Source organism: Haemorhous mexicanus, chromosome 6, assembly GCF_027477595.1.
Source record: "Haemorhous mexicanus isolate bHaeMex1 chromosome 6, bHaeMex1.pri, whole genome shotgun sequence".
In the NCBI taxonomy this organism is placed as follows: Eukaryota; Metazoa; Chordata; class Aves; order Passeriformes; family Fringillidae; genus Haemorhous; species Haemorhous mexicanus.
The window spans coordinates 40,960,085-40,977,309 of NC_082346.1; the positions used below are offsets into that span (position 1 = coordinate 40,960,085).

A 17,225-nucleotide genomic window follows, 5' to 3' on the forward strand; every position below is an offset into this window, starting at 1 on the left:
CTTTGTTAATGCTGAAAACCAGCTTTCCTCCTAAAGGAGGGAAAACAGCTGTTCATCTGACAGGCTTGCCACCTAGAGCAAAAGGGAACATCTGCTCATCATCAAAGGACACCTACAGTGATTCAGTATGCTGCTGGTGCAGAAATTTGGAACCTTGCATTTGTTGAGAAGTTTGAAATTTATTAATACCCTGACACGAATTATGGCAAGAAGGAGAAGGGCAAAAAATAGCAGATACAGCATGGAGATAATAATGTAGACCTTAAGAGGGCTTCATCTGGCCACCTATAAACATCATTCCATTTCACAGCTATGACTATTCTGAACGCAATCCACACGACTAATGCATGGAGCGAATACTGCTCTCCTTGATTACTGTACCATTAAAACTTCCAGTTATATGCTGCTGTTTTACCTTCCTTCCTTAATTAAGGATTTGATTTTTTTCCTAATGTCTCTAAAATATTCAGTTTACCTCTATCCTTGTTATCAGCTAAACAAACAGCTCCTGCATTCCCATGTCACAACCATTTTCTCCAACACCATCTCACTGTCTCCTCTCTGTTCTCTCAAAGTATCATGAATGTTGCACAGAGGTAAAAGTCATTTCCTCTACAAGCAGCATATCCTTTTCAGACAGCCCTGAACTGAGAATTTGCAGGAAGTTGCTCCTCTGCTTTGGCTACTTAAGTATTTTGTCTTTTTAGAGAGACATAGCCTTTGTTTTATGTGAAGTGGGATTAAATAGAAACAGGCTTTCTTCAACAACTTCCAGTGCATTCCTATTTTTTAATTTTAAACAAAAGAACTTTATATTCTTCTACCACTGATCAGGTAACAAACACAAACTAATGTACTCCTTGTGTTCTTTGCTTGTGTCCAGACTGGGAGGAGGGAAGGACTCAGAAATAAATCTGGCACCATATGAAGTAGTTGGAAAAGTTCCTCAGAATGTGAAAGGGAAAAATGGGGTATTACTATATTCCAAAGGAAGGTAAAAATTGAAGTTTCTACGGTACAAAGCATAGTTTCAGTACACTAAAATCCAGATTTTCAGCATTTCATGAAAGCTGTTTGTCAAGAAAATGCAGTTTTCTTCACACTTTACAACAGCTAGAAATATGGATCTTTGCTATTTTTTCCTTAACAATTTTCTGTAATTTAAAAACCAGTACAAATCTGATCTCCATACTAAGTCGGTGTTCAGGGTGCTTTTTTTGTTTCCTTTTGGCAGGGTTTGTTTTAAGGTTGGTATTTTAATCGTTTACCTTTAAAGTTCTGTCCTTTGCAGAAAAGTACTAGCTTGCTTTACAATATTTTAATTTCACACAGTATTGTGTCTCTCTGTGCTTACATGTCATTTTCTCCTTAAAACAAAACAAACCCTGCCAAACCAGATTTTAGACATATATTAAACTCATCTGAAAAGAACTCTCACCAGTTCACACTGCATTGCAGAAATTAAAGAAAATAAAATGAATCATTACAGATTAAGTTGTGGCTAATTTTATATTCTATTTTAAGAGTTTTAGAATGTAATACTATATTTATATGTAAAATTGTCAGAGCACTTAGTATAATGAAAACATTATCCTGTCTAATTCTAAGACTTGCTGGCTTTTAAGTCACTTTCCCTCACCCTTACCAAAACCCAAACTGACAACTGCAGCAAACAATGACCTGGAAGATGGCCAGAATTCTGGATCTATTTCTGTAAAGCAGAGGCCTGCTATGGACTGACACGGTCAGTATCAACCCTTGTAACAAACTGGTGCCACCAGAAAGCAAAGGTTTCCATGCTCCCAATGGATAATCAAACTTATTAATTCTTAATTCTCCACGCTGAAATATTTAAGGGTTTCTTTAGAGCAAAACAGTAGAGAGATTTGGTTACATAGACTGTCCCGAATAGAAAAGCATGTAACTGAGAAAGGTTAAGTGGAAAACCTCAGGAACTAACTGGTGGCTCTGGCATAGTTAACAGACTGTCAAAGTGAAAGAGCCCTGATAAGAGACCACAAACGCAAATCTATTACACAAAGGCTTCACATTAGCCCTTACTGTTTCAGATATAACCAACAGCTATTTGGCAAAACCTTTTTTTTTAAAAAAGGTAATTTTGTCAAAGAAAGTATTCTTGAAGGTTTTGGTACTGATAAAGGAATATAACTTAAAGAAATCTTCTAATGGACTTCTATTTTGCATCAGAAAAGTCTGAACTCCTGATCACGATCTTTTAGATACAAATGAAAAAAAAAAATCACAAACGAATAAGCAGGTTAACAGAACCAATGAACATCATCTGCATACAGACTGATACAACACCAGTGCCCTACAGGAATGAGCAGAAGCAGCTGCCAGCTTTCCAAGCGAATTCTCTAATGGTGCTTGCAGATTCTGAGAGTTCCACTAGTAAACTCTTGAGAAATACTTCCACAACAATTCACACGAGCTCCAGAACTTAAGCTATTATTTAAGCAACTTCAAACACTTCCACAGTAATGCACATATTTTCATTCCAAACTGTCTAAGCTAAACCCACACAGACCCTTCCTTTGCAACCAAATGGTCAGAGCCTCCTTTTTGTCTACCCTGGGGCTTTGATCTGGCTCCAGTCCTCAGCCTTGCAATTCAGCAGCCCTGGCCACTGCTGAACTCTGCAAGTCGAGTGTAACATTAGCCAAAATACTGAAGCAGAGTAAATCTTCCCCCTCTGCTCCTGACCAAAACATAACTTGTTCAGGGTTAAGTCAAGAGTGACAGAACATGAAGCCTGAGCCCTTACACTGCGTGCAATCCATATCCGGATCTCTGAGTTACACGAGCAGTGACCTGCTCTCTGAAGATAGACTGACCAGGAAAGGAAAAAAATCTACAACTCTTGCAAAAAACCAAAAATCTTTGCACATCCACCGAAACTCCAGGCAGCTACTTTTGTTGTAGCTCCCCATTTGCTGTCACTTTAACAACGATAGAACGTTTTTCATTTATGACCGAAGCTGATGATGTGCAACACCAATGAATGCCATCCAGCTGAAGCATTAGGGCTAACTGCCAGTGAAATAGATTTCTTAAATTAAAATCCCTTTAAACAAATGCAATCTCTGTTTAAGTGCATTGTTTAATATTAAACAATATATCAGAATGGATGTCCAATGCAGTCCATTTCATTCTGTCCCAAGAAATTTGACTTTTCCCTTTTAAAGACTATTTACACGAGATGTCCAGGGCCAACCAACCACAAAGAATAACAAAACAAAATAACATAAACACCCCACACTTCAGATACTCTGTTCTCTTGCATTTTGCAAGTATTCTCTCCATGGTTCCAGAGATAAAAGAAGTATAGTTTTAGATATCAGATGCAAATAAAACAATTAATGAGAAACAATGTATTTCATTTTTTCTTCACTCTGGATTAACAGATTACAAGCCTGTAATTCTACTTAACAAAAAAAGCAAAAAAAGAGAAGGGATGATAACCCAACCCAACAAGAAAGCAAGTATCTTAAGAATTCAGCCTTATAATAAAATTTTAAACCCATAAATTAATTTGATTTACTTGAATGCAGTAGGATTTTACAGAAATCATTAAATAATTAGAGATTTTAGCTTTTTAAAATACATACATTTCTAAATTCAGACTGAACCTTCAAATTCTACAGATTTAGTCAAACACCAAGATATCTAATATCAAAATGAAAGTCAATATTGTTAAAGTATGTTCTTATGAAGGGTAACATACCTAGCTGTCTTAATTATTTATAGAATGCTTAAAGCACTGTTTTAGCAAAAGGACATATAAACCAAGATCTGAAGCTTGAAAGATTACTAGCACAAACTTTTATAAATTACCATTTAAAAATCATAGAATTGTAGTTTGATGTTGAAGTCTGATGAAACAGTGAATATATAGAAGAATAATCCAATATTATTTCCACTTTAATGACCCTAAAAATTGCAATTAGCTGCTAATTGACTGGGGATTGCCTCTATATATATATATATATATATATATATATATATATATATATATATATATATAAATATTTTTTCTGGAAAATCATTGTACAGGCAATACCTAACTCTGTAAGGTACACAGTGTGCCTCCCTTCCACCAGCTAGAGAAGCCTCAGTGACCACACCTGCACCAGTGCAGCCTTCCTTCCAGCAAGGCCCTGCTGCTGCCACACAGACCCCAAGGGAATGCAGTTCGACATTCCCGCTCAAGGTTCAGATGCTCCAGCTACTGCAGTCACACAGAGTAAACACAGCTGTCACAGCATTTCCAGCATACAGGAAGACAAGACAGCAGAGCAGTTTGCTAAAATCTCAGACATTGACCAAATCGGCACCAGGGAACTGTATGAGACTCTCAGGCACTTCCTAGAACTGAGAAGAAAAAACGAAATGGAGCAGGGTGGGGTAAACACTTCCCTATGGGAAGAAAGGAATATGTCTCAAAAGAATAAAATCTATGAAACCATTTGCTTCAAGAAATATACTGCAGCAACATAACAATGAAAGGCAGATTACCTTTCCTCACACACTGCTAAGTCCCAAGATATGAGACTTCAATTTTACAATTTTTACAATTCTTCTTAGCATTTCTAAGCAAGAATTATATTTCTTACTACTTAGAGGTCTCCTAAGGGCTTTAACTTCTACTAAAAAAACCTTATACCTGTGACGTGCATAAATGTGTCACATATTGTATTTAAAAAATAATTTAATCAATTCTGATTTAGTCACCCAAATTTCACAGAATTTTCTCTGGTTCCCGAATTACAAAAAAAGGCTGAATGGAGCCAAACTGAAGCAGATTGGAGAACCAGACAAAGGACACTGGCCTGAAGTGGCAAAGTGCAGTTATCTACCAAAGAGTTTCAGAAAAAAAAATAAAAGCGAAAAAAGAAAACCAAAACCCAAGCCACAAGAAATGCATTTCCCCCCAGCATTCCTATAACTGATCACTAGCCTAGCATTCAAGAGCTTCCCAAGACAAAAACCATTTATTGTAACTTCAAATTTGGTAAGCCTTAATAGATGTTACTTCCTAGACTTTCTCATATATGTTTACATATTTTTCACCCCCTGTCCCTATACAAAGGAATTTTAAAGCTTCCAGTGTCTTTTCACATTAAAGTTTTACTCTCACCTGCGTCATTCTCATATCTAAATTTCTATACACTGACTATAGCCATGAGACTCCTAAAGCTGCAATGGTATTTGATAAAATAGTATATCACTGCTTCACAAAAGACACAAAATTTTCTATATATCCTTATGCAGACTCATTTGCATTTTTTACTAAATTTAGCCTGAGTTGTCACCAATGACAGGATACTTTCCTAAAATAATACAATTCACTGCACTCTAAGCTATTTTGTAAATAGACATTTAAAAGATTCCATCTACTGTACACTACTCTTAATTTGTTAAAAATAACAGTTACAGGCCTTTGTGCTATCGATCCATTTAGCTTCATATTAGGTGCTTTATATTGTTCAGTATCTTCTGATCCTTACCAAAAGTGGCATTATACTAATTTAAATATTTTTAGACTATATGGTGCTTGACTTACAGTACTGCCTTGGAGGATGCAACTCTCAGTCTTGTACCATAATTAAATTTTTGAGATTTCTCTTTGGCTAGCAGACAGCCAGCAGTCTATACTTCACAAGCAGGCACCTCTATTCATGACTATTCTATTATTTTGGCTTACTGGAAAACTGCTGCTTTGGATGCCTTGGTAAAACAGCAGAAAAATGAACTAACACTCCCTTTCCTCCTCTCAAGTGTTAACCATGAAACCAAGGCCATACCTGTTTATTGTTGTTGACCAAAGACTAAAATGGACAGCAAAAAAAAAAAGCAAAAAAAAAAACTCTGGTCCAATATGTGTTGAAGGCTTACTGAAAGTATTCTAAATTAAAGAACAAGAGAAAAATTAATTCTCTCCCTTCTCCTGGACGTGAAACTGCAGAAAATTCTCTAATTCTCTTCTGGATAGTCTTTCAGTCTCCAGTGTGCAGAGGCTAAGAGCAATAAACAAAATAAAAAATGTTTCCTTCACGAAGATGCTGAACACAGCTGACCTGAGATTTCCTGCCCTATCCCCTCAGACAGTCTGTTGGCAATAGCTAACACAGCTTCCCTGAACACACAGGGAATATAGCAATTATTATTCTGAGAGAATGGTCACTTCTTGTGCTCTAGAGTGGGAAAATGTATGGAAATACCTTACTCTTCTGCTCTAGAAAAAGGCCTTAGTTTTGTATGCACCTTGTTTTCTCATGCACCTAAGAATATCTGCATAATGACAAAAACTTGTGGATGTAACCAAAACAGACGAGCGGAAGAGTACTGTTACACCTTTCCCTAATTACACAGTCAGTCACACAGTGTGTTCTCCCAAACTTGGAGAAAGGATGCGTGGGAGCTGTGCTTCAACAGCTGAGGTACACACAGTGGGGGGGGACGACGATAATGACATGAAAACAACCCCAGCCAATTTTGTCTGTCCTACAGCCAGTAAACAGAAACCTTAGATTAGATAAGAATGTCTGCTAGATATAGCTCATGCCTTGCAACTTACAGAAGTCATCCAATTATTAAGAAAGCTGAAGAAAAAAAAAGTTGTAAATAAATTGCAAGCAATATAAATGCAAAATCTAGAACAGATCAGATCAAAACCGTTTAGTGTTTTGCAGGCTAGAAATATTCAACATACTTTAGCCAGGAAATCTGAATTCAGAGAGGTACTTAGTTTCTTTAGAATTTGTTTTCCTCGTATGTTTCAACTGAGCTAAAAACCAACACAGAGCAAGCCACAGCTGGCCCAGTACTGGTAGTTAGGAAGAGTGGTACATTCTGAGTGAGGCAAGGGGATGCATCTGACTTCTGAAGTCGCTTAGACAGCCACACAACTATTCTCCATTTCAAGTCTAGATAATTACTATGTTGCAGAAAATAACTCATGAAGCAGCAGATGGTGCAACATGGGAACACCTGTTCCTTTAAACAGCAATACAAAACAAGGGAGCAATAGCCGTTTTCCTTTGACAGGAAAGAATCCAGCTTTGGAGGACAAGATACATAAATACCACCAGACTGTGGGCAGAACCCAAAATAATCCATTCAGCATTCTGTGCTAAACACGGAATGCAGTTGCCCTTGACCCAGCCCTGTTCACGTGTTGATAAACTGTCAGAAGTAACACACGCATTCACAGGACTGAAGCGCCCAAAAGATACTCCAGAGCAAGCTTCTTTTTTCAGGGACAGCTTGATGACAATGACTTAGATTTTTACAAACACATGTAACTAACAGATACCTTGGAACGGTTAACTAGGTTTGTTTTTGCTTCCCCCTGTTTTTTTCATTAGGCAATTATGCCATATAATCACAATTTCTAATTCACTGGTCAGGTTAAATGGCAGTTCACATGGAACTGCAGCAGCCCTTCAGGGCCTGTGTGTCCTCCTTTGCCAACTAGCAAACTAAAAGTGTTTTAAATCTGGCTGTATAGAAGCTCCTTCACATCTACGCTAGTGAGCACTTTACTACTGTAGCTCTTACCTTGAAAATGTACACAAATATAAATTGGTACTGTAAGAACGTAAGGGAAATGGATTCAGGAGTTACAGGCACCATTTGCGCTTGCCAGCCACTTTTATTCATGCACAGCAACTTAGCACTTTGTGTACTCTAGAGAATAATTCACATGGGAAGAACACCACTTTTTCGTCTCCCTCCACAGTTCCCAGAGCAATGCCACCGTCAGACGGAAACGTCCGTGTCTCAGTACAAAAGCGCCGAGCGAAACATCCCGCGCCGCGCCCGCGGGGTCCCGCAGCCCCCGGCACATTGCTGCAGTCTCGCCCCGCCGGGCCCGCCATGCGGGGGGGGGGGGGGGGGTCTCCCCCCGCTCGCCGGGTGGGTTCTCTCGCCGCGGCTGCGCCCCGAGTGCGCCTCCCGCCCCAGCGCCCAGCTGGTTCCTCCAAATTCCCGGTCTTTCCCACAACGGGAGCCGCGGACCCCGCTGACCCGCTCCCTTCCCCCCTCCCGGCCGCCTCACCGATAAGGACGCGGAGGTGCTTGAGTCGGGTGAGTGGGTCCTTGCGGGTGTCCAGCACCTTCTGCGTGGATTTCCGCACGTCCCCGTGCGGCTTCTTGGAAAACATCCCGCCGGGCCCGGGCCCGGCCCCGGCGCCGAGCTCCAGAGGCGGACAGCGGCCTCCGGATCTGCCCGCTCTGGGGCCCCTACATAGCCAGAGGCGGCAGCGCCGTCGCCGCCACCTTCTCCTCCTCCGGACTCCGACTGCGATGCGCCGAGGGCGGAGGGGCGCGGCGCGGAGCCAATTCCCCGCGGGCCGGGGGGCCGGGCTGGGCCTGGACTCCCCCTTCTTCCTCCCTCGCTTTCCTCCCGCTGCTTCACGACAGCCGTCAGGTACGACCCCAGGCGTCCCCATGGCAACCGCGTCGCGACGTCACGGCGGCGCTGCCCCGCGCACCTCCGAGGCGCGCCGGGCGGGGCCGCGCCGGCCGCGGTGCCCCGGAGCCCCGGCCGAGGATGGAGTGCCGGCGCCGGAGCAGGACCCTTAGGGGCTCGCTGCAGGATCCTGTGCGCCGCTCGGCAACAGTAACTGGTGTAGGAAACTGTACTTCTGCTGTTTACAAGTAAAATGTAAAGTTATCCCATTACACAGCTACTCTGGCTGTACAGAGAAACTTCAGGGTATGGGGGCAATCCTGTGAGCAGTAAGGAAATAAAATCCAGGTGGGAACCGTTTTCATCGCGGCAGCGACTACAAAACTTTTACTCAAGCCTCAGTTGTGCAACCAGCAACGATGTATCTCATAGTTCCTCTTTCCACACTGATCCTCGAAGTGCTGCAATTCCTCATGCCGAGCCCCTGCCCGAAGTTGCTTCTCCCCGATTTCACTGCCTACGCCTTCAGCGGCAGTGCTGGCACCGAGGCTGAACCATCAGCACGTCTGGGTCCAGCACGAAGGTCTGAGACATCCTCATTTCTTCTGTACTCTGTTAGGATGGTCATGTCCCTTCTGCTCCTACAGCAAAGCCAAATGAGCTCAAGAGAACACGTTTGGCTCAGTACCATGCACAACCTCACAGCAAGGCCAACAACAGCCAGGGAAATGGATGAAGTACCGTATCAACTCTTGCTGAGGATTGAATTACTATCATTGAAAAAGTCCCAAGTTTCTCCTAAAAGGTTGTTTGCATTCATGAGATATAGAATTATTGGACTTTCTAAAAGACATGTGCTGTAGTATCATTTAAGACTCTTTCCAGTGTCTCTTTGCTTGGACATTTTTAAACAGTCACCGGTGCTCTGTTTTGGATTGAGGATCACTTCTGTGAGCTAAAAGCCAGAGTTTTTATTATTGGAAATATTTCATTATTTGAGACTTGTTTTAAAATTCCAAGAATTGTCAACATTTACATACCTGTTACATAAATAACATAACCCAAGTGTTTAAAATAATGATGAATAACAGTTAATGTTAAGCACAAGGGCAGTGGGAGCATAGTGGGCATCAGTGAGGGACTCAGTGTTGTCTGCCTGCTTATGTGGTCTGCCCCAAAGCATTTCAGATATTCTACCATCTCTGTAAATGAGATCTGAAGATTAGCATGTTAGGTAATAGCTAGTATTACAATTATTTAGTTTACTATAACACAGAACATTTAGTTCTCTAAGATCTGACAATGATACATTGATTTATGTGCTTTGATTTCTAAATTTCATTAATTCTAAACACAATTCTGCATATTGAAAAACTTTGAGATATCTTTTCTTTGGATAATTTGCTTGCTTTTCTGTTAATTTTTAGATCTTTAACTCAAGACAAAATGAAAAATAATAGAGAAAGGCATCACTAAAATATTAAATGACAGGAGGGAGTGGTGTTAACCAAGATAATAATGGCTTCTATAGATAACCTCCTTGTGCAGGCACACCAGGCAGGAAGGGCATGTTCTGTGCACAGGAAAAGCCATGATCTTGCAGAGGCTTGACTTTGAAACATGTGACTTCTTCGGTTCTTTGAATATGCATGAAGGACAAGGTTAGAAAAGAGCAGGATTAGTTAGGCAGAGGTTAGGTTCTGCTGCATTCCAGGCTGTTATTATTGTGCCAAATTCTTGGCATTTCCAATTTAAAGAAAGAACTTTTATAATGTTTCTGCCCAGATGCAAGGGCACTGTTATAACTAAGTTTAACTGAACTTTTAGAGGAGTACTGTAGACAATTAAATGCTGCAGAACTTTATTCCCTCCTTCTGTTAGCTGTCATCAAGGCTGACAGAGTTCAGAAAGCATTTGGATAATTCTCTCAGGCACATGGTGTGCCTCTTGGGGATGGTCCTGAGCAGGGCCAGGAGTTGGACTCAATGATCCTGGTAGGTCCTTTCCAACTCAGCAAATTCTGTGGTTCTGTGATCTCTACAGGGCCCCTTAGGACACTTAAAGTAGTAGGGGGCTATTGAATCACATTCATACCATAAAAAAAACTTCTCCCACTTTATCTAGGATTTATGATTTCCTAAGATTTCAGCTGTGGCCAAATACTTCAGAAAACATATAGGTATTTTTTAATACATCCTAGAGAGCACAAACCCTTCAGCTGTGGCCTAATTCAACAGTTCAGCATGCCAAAGGGATAGATTTATGTTTTGAATTCTTGAATACAGCTACAGATATATAAGTGTCTGGAATTCTTGCCTTGCTTATATTTACACCACATAAGGGCACATGATTAAAATTCAGTTAAAATTACTCTGATTTTCACTAAGTATTTCCCATCTTTTGGGTAGCTAGTATAGATCTTAAACCTGACCCCTTTGAAGTGTATGCACTGAAGATCTATTTGCCCACGTGGTCCTTCAAGAAAAAAAGAAATGTAAAATAATTTTTTAAAAGTGTCACTGCTTCTGATCTTTTCACATTTAGCTTCACAGTGTCCTTCCTATGAGGGTTGTCTTGCTTTTGAGAAAGAAGGCTCTTTAAATTGTGCTGTGGCCGTTGGAGTGGTGTGCTGTGAACCTCTGAGTATATGGCTTTGCCTGTATAGCAGTGTTCCTGTTCATCGAAGTAACAAATTTTTACTTCATTGGCAACTATTTACTTTATGAAAAGGCCTCCAAAACTAGATATTTAAGTTTGAGTAGTCAAAACCACAGCTGTAAATTTGTAAATCTGTACAATTTAATACTCATGTGTAACGTATTGATACTAGAGATGTTTACTGCTTTCACCTAAGCAGTCAATTATCAGGATCCTCTAATATATTTCTAGTATAATACTAATGGAACAGCTAGCTCTTCCTTCAACAAAATCGCCTTCCTATAAAGATGATGGTTCCCATGATTTCCCATTGCATTTGCACAACTCTATGTCACAGATGAAATATGGAATTTATTTATTTCTGTGTTTAAGGGAAGGAGCTTTTCATGAGTTTATACTCTGCTTTTGTGTTGTTAGCAGTGTGTCAGCATTAATACTCTGTGTTATATAAAGCCAGAACACTGCAGTATTTCCAATCATCAAAGATTGTAAGTTTGAATAAATTTTTCCAAGAACTACAGAACTCATGAAGCCAGATTTCCTCCAAATTTGTATTCTAGCCACTGAAAGCCATGAGTCACCTCCCTTCACAACCATAAGCCTTCCTTTGTTTATTCCTCCCTTACCTGTTCTGGATGGGCTGAACTGCAGTTAAGTCTTAACTCCATGTGTTTATCCCATCCTCAGTCCAGGGAGATACGTTCTGTCAATGGTCCACTGAGTCTCAGGGCAGGACTGATAAAACTACATCATCCCATTGTGAGATGCTCCACCCAGGGGGAGGGGCCAAACATTCCTACCTAGATCAAATCTGAGATTTGGAACACCAGGAGAGCTTTCTCCACTGGATTCCCAGAGGAAGACCGGGCCCATCTACACCAGCACTGGACCTTCAGAGGAAAACTCTAGCCTTCTACAAGATCACTGCTTCAACAGAACCACACCTGTCACTGCAGGAGGACCACAGTCACCATTTAATGGGACTGCTACCAACACCCTGACTAACAGGGTGTCAGGTGGTGTTCTGAATCTGTCAGTGCTTTTTTTGTATTACTGCATTTTTATTTTAATTTTCCTAGTAAAGAATTGTTATTCCTATTCCCATATCTTTGCCTGAGAGTCCCTTAATTTAAAAATTATTATAATTTGGAGAGAGGGGTTTTACATTTTCCATTTCAAGAGAGGCTCCTGCCTTCCTTTAGCAGACAGGTGTCTTTTCAAACTAAGACACTGTCCCTTGGACATAAGCTAAGTGAACACATATCCCTCTCTGGGACATTACTAGGTTTTGTTCCAAATGCTGTTTCACAAAACATACATAACTTGCTATCTTTAATACACATACTGTCATGTAATATAAGATCAAAATCAGATAATGGCTTCAAAAGTAGCAGGGAGAGTGCAACTGGAAAAAGAAAAAACCTGATAAACCCCAAACCAACCAAATAAAGCACCAAAACCAACAGACAACAATAAGTTTTGTTTCCTTAGCATGCTAGGACTATGTCAGCCATGCTCAAAGAACAGAAGGTGTAAAGGGCCTGTCATGACCAGAAACTTTCATACATGTGGAAGTTATTTAAAACTGGTGTAATCATTACTAATTCCTGGCCAGCAGTGTCAGAGAATTTAGCCTTTTGCTATGCAAAGTCACCTCCAACTCACAATGTTTGAGTTCTAATGTAAGCACTAGCACCCATATCTGATAGGAAAGAGCTTTTGAAATGTGAATACTCTGACACAGTGGAAGTTGCAACAACTTCAAACCAAAAGTACTCAAACACTCAACCACTGAGATGTTTTATTTTTCTTTCCCAACTTCTGAAATAGTTTTGCAATATTGACAAATGCACAAAAGAAACCCTGCATTTCTGCCAGCCTCTGGGGGAGAGATAATTTTGTACAGATTATTTCCTTTCTATCAAAAGAAATATTTTGCCCCAATCTCTCCGGTTATGTCACCTGCAGGAGAAAAATGGATATTTTAGAAATAGGTCATATCTCTTTGTGTTTATTTTGATTAGTACAACTTTACACCTTATACAGCATATATCAGAGTATTTTGCCTAGAAAAAACATCATGAGGAATGAACGTCATCCAACAGCCTTCAAACATAGTTCATAACTGGCACTCCGTGACTGCTACCTTAAATTGCTGCTGATCTTGACCTGCATGCAAAATAGTCTTTTCAGAGTTCTTGTGACCTACCTCCTAATATTGCACTTGCAAATTGAAGGTGAAGAATTAGATTTAATAAAGTATTCAGTGTATCATTTTTTAGTGATAGAAAGTGAAATGGTTTGGTTTGCTAGAGTCCAAACACCCCAGGGCAACCACTTCTTTCTGGGTAGTAGGTCGCTCTTCTGTCACCTTTGGAGGACCTCACCCCCAACAGCCAGACCTGCGACAACCATGACTAAGACATGCTACATCTTTGAAATGGGAGAGACTCCTCATGAGAAGTTATTTCCAACTCGTTAAGATACTGCACACATGGCAAAAGCTCCTTCATCCCTGTTTCTCCTTCAAGCTTTCATCTATACCTGTATCCTAATGACTCACATTATATATATTTCTGGTTTCTCCCTTTACAGTCTTCTTCTTGTCAGAAATATTCAGTTATTATGCAACTACTCACTACAACAAAAGCTGGCAATCAGGTTTATAATCAGAAAGTTAGTAACTGCTTTTTAGAATCTAAAGTGATACATACTCACTGCCTGCATTCAATAAATTAGGTGTAAATTTACAGCTTTCCTTCCTAGGTTTTTCCAAAGGTATCCCAAATTGGGAAAGGAGATACTAACATCTGTACTATATTTATATTATTTATAATAATTGTTATTGCATCCAAATTTTTTCAACACCAGTTTTCAACAGAATTTCCAGTTTTGAATTTTTACATGGTTGCCAACTGTCCCTATTAATGGTCTCTTTCTAATTGCTGGAAAATACCACAAAAAAACCCCCAGCTGTTAATCCCCACCTCCCCATTAAATGCAGAGCTGAGCAGGTGAGGATGATGACAATCACTTTCTTAATAGTTAATTTACTCTAATGAAGGGTAAAAGTCATGATCCAGGAAAAAAAAAAAAAATCACACTTTTGTAGGCACGTAACACTTGCATTCACTTGTATTGATGAAATGGTCAGTCCAGAGTCTGGTCCTCTGGTACTTGGTTGGATTTATAGATGTATTTATACACACTAAACAAAAATCTTTGCAAGTCCTCTAACAAGCCAGATAGAATTTCTTCTTTCTCCACTTCTAGCATTTGCTTCTAGAGAGCTGATTAAGATAGGTGTTGCCACTTTATATGCTAAGGGTTCATAAGAGATCTGATAAATTAGCTTTATAATCTGGAAATAAACTATAAGCTGCCATAAGCCCTGTGCCCATATGTAGTGCCCAGAAATACCCTTTGCTCTTACATCTTCCAGCACTCCATTTGGACAGTCAAGTTATTTTCAACCAGTACTTTTTTTTTCCTCCACAGAGCAGATGTTGATATTGCTTTAGCTAGGTAATCCCCCCCTCTCCTGGCTATAAACAGAATAGAAGCATGTAGAATTGCGTGTTATTAGAAAAAGTTTCTGTCTTAACTCCTCATCGTGGTTGCTGATTTTCACCAGGGCATGGGAACTTGGATTTCCTTCTGGAGTTTATTTTTAGCTCCTTTGGACCTAGTTCCAGCTGTTTGAATAGGAAATTACAATCAAGCCAAAGGTTTCCTGTTTTCCTGCCATTCCTTTCCCTGCAATTTTTTTCCAGAGTCTTTTTTTTTTTTCCTAGTCCAGAACCTTTGATTTTTGTCTTGTTAATCCAAAAGGCAACACTTGAATTGGGGATTGTTAGACATTTTTACTTCTGGTTTTGTGTTTTGGGTTTTTTTCCTTTCTCAATCCCTACAGATATCCTTAAAAAAAATTCAGATCCAGCTGGTGAAATTTCCTGGTTTTCTTCTGGGATGTCTCTTGGTGTTGTTTCAGGCCATCTCTTAGCCATTAGTCTATCAGTCATCACTACTAACACTTTAACCGGGCTACCTCAAAAGAATAGCAGACTGGCGGGGGGGGGGGGGGGGGAAGACCTTGGTAACTACTTTGGTCAGCTTTTAAAGCTATGTGAACAGCCACTGGGCCAGGCTTCGCGGACTCACAAGTTTCCTGGCAAAAACCTGGGGACAAGTTCAGCGGCTGTAGCTCCATTAGGCAGCCAGAGGCATTTAAAGGCGCTGGGCCAGGCCAGCTCCCTTGGGCCGAGGCGCGGCCGGGCGGAGCATGCGCGGTACAGGCAGCCGGCGGCGCCTGCGGGAGCGCGGCGGGCAGCGCGGGCAGGACAGCCGACTTCGGCACCTGAGGCTGCCCGCTGCTGCCCATCTAGGACAACACCCGAGATCCCCATGCGGGCCACAGTCCTTAAATCCTAGGCTTGTATTCGATGTTAGGAAGACATTCTTTACTGTGAAGGTGATGGAGAACTGGATGGGTTATCCAGAGAAGCTGTGGATACTCCGTCCCCGGAAGTGCTCAAGGCCAGGTTGGGATGGGACTCTGAGCAACTAGAGGAAGGTGTCCCTGCCCACGGCAGCGGTGTTGGAACTAGATTATCTTTAAATTCCTTCCCATCTGAAACCATTCTACGGATCTATGAAAAAAAAAGGATGAAAATTGTAATGGTTACGGAGAGAGCCTGCCAAGTTGTGCTGTGTCCCTACAAAGCCAGAGACAGCAAGAAGAGAAGGGATGGAGTTTGCATACTGAAGGGTGGGAGGTCAGCTATGTCTAATTTTTCTCTCAGTGCTCTTGGAGAAGAGGCGGCACACCTACATACACTCCTCTTGGGGGAGATACAGGGAAATTACTTGCATTGGATATACAGAGATGTGGGAGAAAAGAAGTGACTAACAAACAGCAATGGTATTGTGGTTGAGGTGGGCAGCTATTGCTATGGAGGTGGAAATCCAGAGGGAAATGCATAAGTTATTAACTGCCTCACAATATAGCCTCCATAACATCCATCCAGACAGCAGAGAAGGACTAAATTTGGATCTCAATATGAAGAACTGCTCCTTCCAGGCACACACAACTTTAACTTCTTTGAAGTTGCACATCACATCACTGAGACACACTGTGCTTTTCTACTGCTCTTTCAGCTGGCCCAGATTTCAAGAGTGAGCCTGTGCAGTACAAGTGAGCTCACCTTCGCCCCCAAGATATCACCGACACTGACCTGCAGGCCACGACCAGCTCTGTATTTCAGGACTCTTGAGGATCCCTGCCAGACTTCCTTGTATGTGCTTATGTCCTGAGGTGAAGCTAATCAGTCCCTCAGAGCAAGGGCACAGCCTGGACAGCTTTTTCCAGAAAGTGTCACTTCTATTCAGTACATCTTATGTACCACAATTAAGAGAAGTTGGTGAATGAACAGACAAGTAGTGATACTCAAAGCCAAAAAAATTATCCCAAGCCTGCACAGATTGCAGTATTATCTCTTTAGTCACTTCTCATACCCACTCTCATTGGCAGCTACCGCTTTCAGTTAAGTCTGACTTAGTTTAAAGCATATCATACTGGTTATAGGACAGTATATGACACTGGAGAAGAAGCAAGTTCTGCTGGGGAGACCACTATTCATAGAATCATAAAATGGTTTGAGTTGGAAGGGACCTTAAAGATCATCTTATCCCAAAAGTTCCTGGAACACTTCCAGGGATGAGGCATCCACAGCTTCTCTGGGGGACCTGTTCCAGTTCCTCACCACCCTCACAGTGAAGAATTTCCCCTCAATAACCACAAGGACCTCTCTCTTCTGAGATCCGAGCCACAAGGGACGCCTTGCCAGGATGCAGCACTCCTCGGCGGGAGGGTGGTGGGGCACACGCGAGGCCCCGCGGCGTCCCTCCGCTACTCCGGCAGGGAACGGCCACGCTCGAACCCCCCACCGCACAGGGCCACAGCCTCGCTCGGCGTCCTGCGGGAGACGCGGGCAGGTACAAAACTCTTCTCGGCCGCGGTGAAGCCTCTCTCGGCGCCGAGCAGTCCTGTGAGTGTCCCGGGACAGGAGAGGGGCGCGAAAAGCCGCCGCTACGCACCCGGCCCCTCACAGCGCCCCGCGGGCCCTCTCAGGGC

General features: G+C 41.6%; 1 protein-coding gene and 1 long non-coding RNA gene across 10 annotated transcripts in view; both read right to left on the reverse strand.

The window, feature by feature from the left end:
* The window catches only part of RALGAPA1 (Ral GTPase activating protein catalytic subunit alpha 1), a 131,352-nt gene extending 122,889 nt beyond the window's left edge, over positions 1 to 8,463 (reverse strand). For 7 of the 9 annotated variants that reach the window (XR_009486976.1, XR_009486975.1, XM_059849918.1 and 4 more), the window contains exon 1: positions 8,081 to 8,463. Coding sequence is in view for 7 of the 9 variants with exons in the window: in XM_059849918.1 (XP_059705901.1) it covers positions 8,081 to 8,186 (106 nt within the window). In the remaining 2 variants the exon portion in view is untranslated. The remainder of the gene's footprint in view (positions 1 to 8,080) is intronic. The other 2 variants (XM_059849920.1, XM_059849919.1) reach the window with 1 other exon arrangement.
* Positions 8,464 to 14,209: 5,746 nt separating this feature from the next.
* LOC132329155 (uncharacterized) lies at positions 14,210 to 17,180 on the reverse strand. Its single transcript, XR_009486977.1, has 2 exons — positions 16,327 to 17,180; positions 14,210 to 15,741 (listed from the first exon to the last, which is right to left on the reverse strand). It is a non-coding gene; the product is annotated as an uncharacterized LOC132329155 (long non-coding RNA).
* Between the last annotated feature and the right edge of the window lie 45 nt (positions 17,181 to 17,225).